At 70.8% G+C, this 9,793-nt stretch overlaps 2 protein-coding genes and 1 long non-coding RNA gene across 6 annotated transcripts in view; 2 read left to right on the top strand and 1 right to left on the bottom strand.

Annotated features, from left to right (window-relative positions):
- MCAM (melanoma cell adhesion molecule) overlaps positions 1-1,226 on the bottom strand; it is a 9,758-nt gene extending 8,532 nt beyond the window's left edge. For 2 of the 3 annotated variants that reach the window (XM_085316851.1, XM_085316853.1), the window contains exon 1: positions 1,054-1,223. In XM_085316851.1, coding sequence (XP_085172977.1) covers positions 1,054-1,123 — 70 coding nt within the window. In that variant the 5' untranslated portion in view covers positions 1,124-1,223. Of the gene's footprint in view, positions 1-1,053 lie in introns of all 3 variants that reach the window. The other variant, XM_085316852.1, reaches the window with a different exon arrangement.
- Positions 1,227-1,336: 110 nt separating this feature from the next.
- Positions 1,337-4,438, top strand: LOC146589145 (uncharacterized). 2 transcript variants are annotated; one of them, XR_014897277.1, is made up of 3 exons: positions 1,337-1,830; positions 2,681-3,050; positions 3,290-4,438. It is a non-coding gene; the product is annotated as an uncharacterized LOC146589145 (long non-coding RNA). The 2 variants fall into 2 exon arrangements; XR_014897276.1 differs by having other exon boundaries at positions 2,681-4,438.
- Positions 4,439-6,016: 1,578 nt separating this feature from the next.
- On the top strand, positions 6,017-8,627 carry LOC146589144 (uncharacterized). The gene is made up of 2 exons (XM_085316723.1): positions 6,017-6,125; positions 7,390-8,627. Exons 1-2 carry the CDS (start codon positions 6,017-6,019, stop codon positions 8,625-8,627), a joined length of 1,347 nt encoding a protein of 448 aa, XP_085172849.1.
- Positions 8,628-9,793: the final 1,166 nt, after the last annotated feature.

The following is a 9,793-nucleotide window of genomic DNA, read 5'->3' as shown; positions in this document are numbered from 1 at the left end:
CGCGGACGAGCCCGCGGAGGGGCCCCGCGCGGGTCGGGAGCCGCGGGCGGGATGCTCGAGGCTCCCGCGGGCTGCTGCTCCCGGCACCCGCCCGCCGCCCGCGTCGGCACCGCTCCGYGAGCCGGGGCGCCCCAGCTCCTGGCTCCCGGAGCAGGATCACCCGCGCCGCCCCCTCCTCTCGGAGAGCGGGGCAGAGCCCCAGCCCGCGGCCCCACATCCAGCGCCCGCGACCCCCAGCCACCCTCGTCCCAGCCCAGTCCTTGCTTTGGCGGCAAGGCAGGGGCAGAGCCAAAGCAACCCCGGCCACCCCCGGCGCCGCGGGGGCAGCGCCCTGCGCCCCCCAAAGCGGAGCCCAGCACCCAGCCAGGGCCCGGCCAGCCGCTCCCGGGGCGGGCGCGGCTCGCAGCCCCCCCCGCCAGGTGAGCACGGCCGCGGCGAGCGCAACCAGCCGCGGACCCCAGCGGAGAGGGGCTGCGCGGGCCCGGGCAGCGCTCGGCCGGGCTCAGCCCCCGCGAGCTCCGGGGAAGCATCGAGCCTCTGGCCGCAGCCGGGCCAACCTGTGCCCGCCGCGCTCGGCCTCGGGGCGAGGAGGGGGGTCCCAGCGGGCTGGGGGGGCTGCCCTGGGCTCAGCCACCGGGCTCTGCCCCCAAACCCGGCCGGAGCGCGGCCGCGGAGGGAGGCGGCGCCGGGAAGGTGCGGAGCGGCCAGCGCACCGGCTCCGCAGGAAGGACTCCCCCCGCCCCAAACTAGGGCGAAAATAGTCTGGAAAAGAGGTTTWAAAAAAAAGAAAGAGTGTAAAAAGCCAAAAGAAACAGGCTGCTCGAGGGGTGGAAGAAAATCCTMGGAAGGAGAGGGGCGGCTGCTTCCCGGCGGCGGGAGCGGCTCCCCGCTGCCGCGCCGAGCAGCGCCGCGGGCTAGCGCTAGCCCCCGGGGCGAGCAAGCCGTGCCGTGCCGTGCCGTGCCGCGCCGGGCAGGCTGGCGGCCCCCGCGGCCGGCGCCGGGGGGCGGACAGAGCAGAGGAGAAGGGGCCCCCGCGCCCCCAGCCCCACTCACCGCAGCAGAGCAGGAGGCAGCAGCAGCCCCAGCGCAGGGCGAGCGCCGCCGCCCGCCGCCCCCCAGCCATCCTCGCCGCCCGCGACTGAGCGGGACCGCGGGCTGACGTCAGGCAGCGGCGGAGGAGGAGGAGGAGGAGGAAGGCGTCGGAGCCACTCCCAGCCTGCCCACCGCCCGCGGCCGCTTATCACCCCTCAGCCACAGCTGCAGCCGCCCCGGCGCCGCTCGGCCGCGCCTGCAGCGCCGAGCACAGCCCGGCCCCCGGCGCAGGCGGGGTCGCCGCCGCCCCCGCCCCGGGACCTGCCCGGCACCCCCGGCCGGGCCCCGTGCCGGGGCCCCCCCCCCCCGTCGCTGCCTGCCTGCGCAGCGCCGAGCACGGCCCGAGCCCCCCCGCAGGCAGGTGGCAGGGTCCCCTGCGAGGGTCGCTCTCCCCCCGCCTCTCAGCGCAGCGCCAGCAGCCCATCCCGGTGGGACCCCTTCGCCCCACTCCCCGCTGCGGGCCGCGCACCCCTTCGCCCTGCTCCCTGCTCCGGGCCGCGCGTGGCACACGGAGATCGTTAGTGCATCTCTCGGGCTGGTGCAAGATTTCAGCTGGCGTCTCGGGCGCTCCCAGACAGCAAATGCTCCCCCAGSGGCACATCACGGGCCATTTTTGATCGTTTCTAACTCTATTATTGGGGAGTTTCATTTCAGCTTTGCTYGGAGACTTGCAGTTTGCCAGGTCCAGCCAGTCTGGGGCTGTGAAGGTTAATTGCAGCAGCCTGCAAGGCGCTGGAGGTAGGAATTACCAGCAGCCCTGGGGGAGAGGGCAGAGACCTGGGCTCGGTTTCCACAGSGGGCTGGGAATGCCAGAAAAGGCGACAGCTCCTTGGAGCCCCGTTCCTAGGGGCCGGTTGCTCAGACAAGCCCGCGGCCCGGCCGCAGCGCTCAGCCCCTTGCCGGCCCCGCTCCGCGGCGTGCAGCGAGCYGTAGCGCCGAGCCCCCGCGCAGCTGCTGAGCTGTGGAAAAGCTGCTAGCTGCGCTGGCCGGGCGGGGGGCCGGGGGAAGGACGTCGGGCTGGGGGCGGAGGGGCTCTCGGGCCTGCACAAGGCTGCTRTTATCCGGTGGTAATTGCCCAGAGCAAACACAGCCGGGCCTCCCCGCTCCGGGGCAGGCGCCGCGCTCCCGTCAAGGTGCGCCTGCCCCTGTCCCTGCGCGCCGGGGGCCTGGCCGGGGGGAGCGCAGCAAAAGCAAACCAGGTGCTGCACGGCCGTTAGCAAACCCCCCGCCAGCGGTGCAGGACGCCTGGGTCCTGCCCCCCTGCTGCCCCCAGCTCGCTGCTGCCTGGCTCCCAGCCCCGGCCCCCCCCCCCGAGGTCACCCAGAGCCGCCGGAGCTGGCTTGCCCCATGCTGGGGGTGAGGCGTTGGGGTTTTCCTGTCCTTCCACATCGTTTGCTGTCTCCCACCCTCTTCTCACTGACACAGGATTTCTGCCGCTCGCTCACCCGCGCTCACCCGACCCGAGGACAGGCCCCGGCTAACCCAGCCTCCCCGGGGAGCAGCTGGAGCGCTCTCTCCTCCGGCTCTCAGGCTGGGGGCTCTGAGCCTTTGCTTATCCTCCTCCCTGCTCTGTTTGCTTTTCCTGCAGCACAAAYCATGCTCCCGGCCCGGGGCGGCGCGGGCTGCGTCCCTCTGCGGCCGTCCGGCGGTCCGGGCAGCAGAGGATGTGGGGCTGCTGAGGGCCCCCCCGGCCTGCGGGAGCCCGCCGCAGGGAGGAGAGCTCGCTGCGGGCCGGGCGGGGGGTCCKGCGCCTGCTCCTGGGTCCTGTCCTGGCTGCGTGGCTGGGCACGCCCTGCGCYCCTGCCCCGTGCCTCGGTTTCCCGTACTGGAGAGCAGATGATGCTGATCCGCGCCGTGACGGAGCAGAGGGAAGGTTAAGCGATCAGTTGGCACTGCAGGAGAGGGCTCAGCAGGACGGCCCTTGGCTGCGAGCCCAGGAGCAGAGCTGGAAACCCCAGGTATGCTCAAGCGCCTCGCTGCACCGCCAGCCCCTCCTGCCCCAGCCCGCCCGTGCGGCCCGAGCCGCTCCCGGCCCTGCTCCCTCGCCGGGGCCAGCAGGAGCCCTTCCCCTGYCCTCCTTCTCCTGGCTGCATCCCTGGCCCACCCCCTGGCCCTGTCCCCCCCCCACCACCACCACTTTCCTGACCAAATGGACTTGATGATTCATCGGAAATGATTAAATTTTTTTCCTCACAAGATTACTTGCTTAAAATGGCAATGCTGGGCAGCGATAAGATTCCTGGCCTCCGCGTGGCTGCGAGGAGGGGAGGTCGCTGCCGCCGCGCAGAGGGGCACGTGCAAGGGAGCTCGGCCCTCGCCTGCAGGCTGCTCCCGAGCGGCTCGCAGCCCCGCGCCGGCTGCGGCCAGCAGCGCGTCTGCCGCCGCAGCCCGTGGAGCAGGCGTCCGCCCGACGGAGAGGGTGCCGAGGTGCCGGGGAGCCCGGGCACGCGCTCCCCTCGGCAGCCCCCGCGCCGCGGGGCGGCTGGCAGGCGCCGTGCAGGCAGCGAGGGTCTCAGCGTGGTGCAGCCCCTGGGAGAGGGGGTTGCTCCGGGCTGCTCCCCAAGGGCTCGGGAAGGCTGGTCCACCGCGGCCGGCCCCACCACGCCGTGGGGCTGCTGCAGCCCTCCGACGACCCCGGGAGCACTGAGCAAACCTGGTCCGCAAAGAAGCGACGCCGCAGACGTGTGAGTCTGCGTAAGCATCCAGGTAGTGTGGAGCCTTGCACCCGGTTATCTGCTGAACATCCCTGCTGTTACCTGCTGAACACCCCTGCTGTTATCTGTKGAACATCCTTGCTGGAATCTGCTGACCGTGCATATTTGTTGACCACCCTGTTGACCATCCTGTTATCGGCCAAGGCCGCCGGCTCTGTTGTGTAACCCCGGTCTGGCGCTGATCGGCTGGATAACGAACTAAGCCTGGGGAGGATAAAAGCCACATACCTCTGGCGTGGACTCGGGCTCGCCGTCAGCTGGCCTGCGGACCCCGCAGGCCACCCATCAGCGAGGGTGATGCCCTCCACCCTGATGCCGCCTGCCAGGGAGAGCCTGAGTCATCTTGGCACAGCTCGTGCGTGGTGAGAGCAATCCGGGGAAAACTGTACCGGAGGGGTGGCCCACAAGGGCAAGGAAAGGGCGAGAGCCGTCATTGTACGGTGCATCCGCGGCTGGACCACGGCRCTCTGATACATGTGTTTTATTTTTAGGTCTTTCCTATGCCTTTTTAGCTTTGTTACATTTGTTATGCTTGTAGGCTGCCTGGTGTTAATTGCTTAGGGTTGTCCAGCGACCGTCATACGTGCAGAACCACTTAGCTTCAATAAACTCTTAAGCTTGACAAATGACAATCTCTCGAGTTCAGTGCTGCTAACGGCAGACCACGAAAAATCCCGGACGCCCCTCAAGTGCCCCCCACCGCAGCCGGGCTGGGGCCGGGCCAGGGCTGCGGAGCTCCGCGGCGCTGCCGGGGGCTGCGGCTTCTGCGCAGCTTCGGCACGGCGAGGCGGAGGGATGCAGGACCAGAGGCGACGCCAGGGCGCAGAGCCTGCTGTCTAGGGAAGAGGGAGAGAGATGCTCTGTTTTTCACCTTTTAACCCCCCAAATCCCACCTCTCCAGGGAAAACGGCCCAGGAGTTCCCAGTTTCCCGCGAGAAAGCATCCACCAAAGAAAACAAGCGAGTGGAAGAACCCAGATGACACGCTGCCTGGGGACGGCTGGGGCATTTTGGTCTGGCGCTAACCTTTACTCTGGGTTAAAAATAAAGTAAAATGTTGCTAATAAAACTTCTGCAGAAAATTCCCAGCAGTCAGAAAGAGCAGCGCTGCTCCCGGGAGAAAACAGCCTGGCAAACGGCTGCAGCGGGGAGCGTGCCACCCTCAAACAGGCTCCTGCTGTTTCTGAAATAGCCGGGCCTCGAGCTTGTTGGGCTTCTGCTTTTTGCAGCGTTTGAACTTTAAAGCAAATCTTTTTCTTTTCTTTTCTCTTTTTTCCCACCAGACTGAAGGTTCTGAGGAAATCGGGCAGGATTTCAAAGCAAGACCTGCAGGCCCCCACAGCTGGCATGAAATCGCCCTGCCTCGCTGTGGGCGGCAGCCGGCGGGCGCACGGCCGCTCCGCGGAGCGCAGCGGCGCTGGGCGCCCGGGTCCTTCCTGCCCATCACCGTGCCTCCCGCCTGCCTGTGCAGCCGCATGCTGAGCGGATTTGGCTGAGGCCATGCCCCCATCCGAGCGCCAGGCGAGGCAATGCGGTGTGGATTCGGCTCCGGTCTTGCAGTTGCCCACCCGCAGCCGGGGTGGGGGGCCGGGGCCCCCAAATCCCTCCCGTTAGGGGCTGGGAGTGGAGCCCCGGCGCGTACGTGACCGGCCTGCTCTGGCTGTACGAGTGTGCGAGCGAGTGTGCAGCACGTGGCTGTTTGAACGCTGCGGTGGGGCTACGCCTGCTCGGAGCCGTGGGGAACTCGGAGCCCCTGCTTCCCGCCGGCCCCCAGGTCCCCCACAAGAGCATTTTGGCCTGCTTTAGGGCTCCCCCGGGCACCGCGGGGAGCTGCCTGCACGGCCAGACCCCTGGCTTCGCCCCCGGTGGGGGGAAGCACGAGGGACAGCGTAGCGGACGGCGGGGCACCGGCGTGTCTCGCGCCCCGGCCAGCGCCCCAGCTCAGGAAAACACCTTCTTCCACCCTGCCTTCCTCGGCTGGGCTCCCGGCGGCTCCCTCTCCTCCGCCGCCGTCGGCGCAGCCTGTATTTGGGGATTATTAACCATGGCTACGGGGGCCTTTGTTCGGGAGCGGAGCCGCGGGCGAGGGGCTGGGCAGGCRGAGGAAGGAAGGACGTGAGCGGAAGGGGGGAGGAAGGTGACATCTGGATTTCTGCGCGCGAGGAGCGCGGTCTCCCGGGCCGGCTGGGGGGGAGAGGGGGGGCTCAGCCCATGCAGACCGGTGGCAAAGCCCCGAGCGGGGGCCAAGCCGGCGACAGGGAGCCCGTGCGTTWCCCGGCCCTGCGCCGTGCAATTGCCGCCCGGGGCATCCGCCCTGCAGGTGGGTGCAGCGGCAGGAAAAGGAGTCCGGGGTCTCCAGATTCCCTTCAAGCAAGGGCTCGTGCGGTGCCAGCGGCACGGTTTGGGCCAGGCTTTGCTGAGGGCAGCGTAAGGACGCAGGGGGAGGCTGCGGGGGGAGGCCGGGCCGCCGTCCCCAGCCCTCGCTACGCGCCGGACGGATGGACAAGGACAGCTGTAGGAACGCTCCCGGGCGAAACCTTAGCCGGCGGACGGCCACCACCGCGGCACGGGGGAAGGAGCCCCCAGCCCCGGACTGGCCCTGTCCCACCGCCTCCCCACGGCTCCGAGCGGGCGTAGCCCCGCCGCTGCGTGCGAACAGCCACGTACTGCACACTCGCTCGCACACTCGTACAGCCAGAGCAGGCCGGTCACGTAGGCGCCGGGGCTCCGCTCCCAGCCCCAATGCCCCGCGCTGCCGGCGCGAGAGGCAGGCCGTGGGGCTGGCGGTGGGGCTGCAGCAGGGAGCAGCTGGGGAAGCCGGGAGCCCGGGGACGGCTATTTATAACCCGGCCTTTTCCTTCGGAAGGCTTCTGAGTTCACGTCCCCCCTCGCGGCGGCCGGAAAAAGGCCCCATTGTCCCGGCACCAGATGGGCCGGGGCCGGGCGCTCGCCGGCACAGCGGGGCGGATCGCGCGCCCGCTCCGGCGGCGGGGGGGCCCGCGGGGCGCAGCCGCCTCCCGCTGCCCGCGGGGCTCCCGCCGCGCTCGCTCGCTGCCCGCCGCTAATCCCCCGGCGCGCGGCGGGACGGCACGAGCGGGCTCTGCCCTCCTCCGCCTCGCGGCCGTTCCCGCTCCTCATCCTCGCCCGCGGCACCTTCCTCCGCACAAGCGTCGGTTCGGGGGGACACTACGGCCCGCCGGGGCCCCGGGGGGCGGGGGGCCGGGCCGCGCAGGGATTTCTCCGAGCAGGATTTTCCCATGCAAGAGGACTTGCTCTTCCCAGGGCCGCCTGGCCGGGCTCCAGGAGGAGCTGCGCATCCCGGCCGCTCCGCGCGGAGCCACGCGGCCCTGCGGCAGCGAGGCGGGCAGCCCTCGCGCCCCGGCTTCCCCGGGAGCCGGCGGGGAGGACGAAGGCAGGGGAGGCAGGCGAGGTGCCCCCGCTCCCGAGGCGTCCCCGGGGCTCTGCGCGGCGGCCTCCGCGCGAGGCCGGGAGCGTGCGTGTCGGCGAGCGGGGGCACCTGCGTCTTCGGAGCGAGGCCAAGGCGAGAGGAAGAGCCTGGCTGCCTTGGAGCCGGGCCAGGTGAGCTGGGGATGGGGATTTTCCTGGAGCAGACACGCCGGAACGACCTATTGTTTGCGCCTGGCCCGAGAGCAGCGCCGCATCCGCGTTAGTGCCGAGACATCTGCCCGTGCGCCGGCGCGGGCACCTTGGCGGAGCCGGGGCAGGGCCGCCGGCGGGGCTCGGGAACACGGCGCCGGCCGGCCGGCCTCCCCGCCAGGGCCAGGGCATCTCCGGGGACGGCCGCGGCTGCCTGGGCGGCAGCGAGCGGGCTGGGAGCGGTGGCGCGGTGCCAGCAGGACCCACAGCCCAGAACCGCCCTTCCTGCCTCCGGGCAGCGCCAGCCCGGGACGTGCCAGCGCAGACAGCGGGCCGAGGGCGCTGGGGCCGGCGAAGCCCGTGCATCCCCCCGCCCGGAGGACGCGCYGGCTGCCCCCGGCGCTGCTGCCCCACCGGCACCCCCTCCGCAGCCTGCCGACCCCGCGGCCAGCCCTCTCTCTGCCTCCTCTTCCCCAGTGCCCTGCTGCTCCCCGGGCGAGCGGCCCCGGTCTCCCAGCCCGCCCGGTTTGCCCCATYGTTTCCCGCAGCGCCCCCCCTTCCCGGGGCCCAAAGAGGCACCCGGGGAGGCCCGCGAGTGGGTGCCCTGCCGCCACAGCTGCCCCRGGCACAGCTGGGAGCGTGGTGGCCTGGCGCCCGGACCTCCAGCAAGTGCGGGGACAGCTGGCCGGGACCCTCCTCGCCACGGCCGGCCACCAGCCGGCTGCCCGAGCCACCCAGGCAGGGACCTCCGCCCCGCAGGGCCCCCGCGGAGGCGTTTTGCTCCCCCGCAGCTCCTGCCTCGAAGCCCAGCTCTGCTCCGCTCCGGCCAGCGCGGTCTCTCCGGATAACRCAATTCCCCACGGGTGTCTGCGAGCCCCCTCGCCTCCGTCCGCGGCCGTGGCTGAGCCCTGGCCCCTTCCTGCACGTCCGCCCCGTGCAAGGTCCCGCGCGAGCCCGCTCGAGCCGAGCCAGCCCCGGGGGCCCCGGCCGCCGCTCCCAGCCGCGGTGCCAGCGGGAACCTGGAAACGCCAAGTGTCCGCGCTCCCGTCCCCATGGCCCTGCGGAGGGGGGAGGCTGCCGGGGAACCTGTGCCCGGCTGCCAGTCCCGGCCACGGGCACTGCAGGGGGCTGGGGAGGTGCTGGGAGTGGGGCAGGGACGCTGGAGGGGGGACGCAGGTGCCTGTGTGACACCCCCCCCCGCCCCGCGGCCAAGGGGAAGGAATGAATGGAGCCTGCACAGCCTCTGYGCTCTGCCCTTTGGGGTTTTTTTTAAGTAATAAGAAATCCAAACATTACCATAAATGCTCAAAGCATCTCGGCTCGTCACGTGGGTACCGGCGCGCACACCGCCGGGGAGGCCGGGCACCGGGCCGGGAGGGAGCGCAGCGCCGAAACGCCGCGAGGCCGGGACGGAGCAGGGGGGAAGGGGCCCGGGGGGGAGGGGGGGTGGGCGGCAGGACAGACCGCAGGCGGGGAGACGCACACGCGTGCGTGCACACACACGCACGGCACACGCACAGGCCCCGCCAGCGCCCAGCTCGAGGAGGGCTGGGTGGCACCCAGGAGCGACGGCCCGGGCAAGGTGCTGGGACGCGGCCCCTCTTGCCCCTCCTGGCTCTTTCTCCAGCTCAGGGAATTACAGGGGGCAGAAATAACGTGGGGGAAAGGGAGGAGGGCGGCCAGGAAGAAAACCCAGGCCCGCGGGTCCCCTCGCCGCCGCGGGGTGCRGCGCCTTGCTCCCTGGTGACGAGCTCCCGAGGCCGCGGATGTCTTTCCCATGGATCACTCCCTGTGCTCCCGCTCCCCTTCCTTAAAAAGCCTGCGCTCCAGGGCTGGATTCTCCTGGGCTTGTCATCGCCGTCAGGGGAGCGGGGCTGGACTGTTTCCCAGGGAGCACAGGGGAGGGGAGGAGGCGTCGGCAGCTCAGCGCCCTGCCTGGGAGCTGGCAGGGAGGGCAGGAACTGCTCCGGGCTGTTGTGCTGGGAAGCGGGACCTGCAAAGCAAACCGGGCTTCACACCATAACCTTGGGCCAAGGCTATTCTGGGATCTCGGGTAGGAAACGGGTTGGTAGCAGCGAGAACGGTAGGGCCCCGGCCCGACACGGAGCAGGGATGGAGCCAGCACCAGGCAGCAGGTGGGGGCACGAGGTCTGCGGGTCGCCCATCCTTGTCCCGAACGCATCCTGCTCCACGTGCCCACACCAGCGAGCACAAACCTCCCCAGCGCCCGCGCTGAGATCGTTGCAGACTCATCACACGTGCGGCACCACGAGCTACCGCCAAAGCCCCACCTCGGGCCCTTTAAATCCGCCCGTGGGCGGGGCCTGGCCCCGTGGCGCCAGCCAACCGGAGGCGGTCCTGCGGGGAGAGGCCACGCCCCCACGCCCGGTT

The sequence above is a fragment of the Rhea americana genome, unplaced genomic scaffold (assembly GCF_003343005.1).
Source record: "Rhea americana isolate MKP2758 unplaced genomic scaffold, rheAme1 scaffold_48, whole genome shotgun sequence".
Lineage (NCBI taxonomy): Eukaryota > Metazoa > Chordata > Aves > Rheiformes > Rheidae > Rhea > Rhea americana.
The sequence above is the reverse complement of the archived record's forward strand: the minus strand, read 5'-3'. Positions and strand labels throughout refer to the sequence as shown.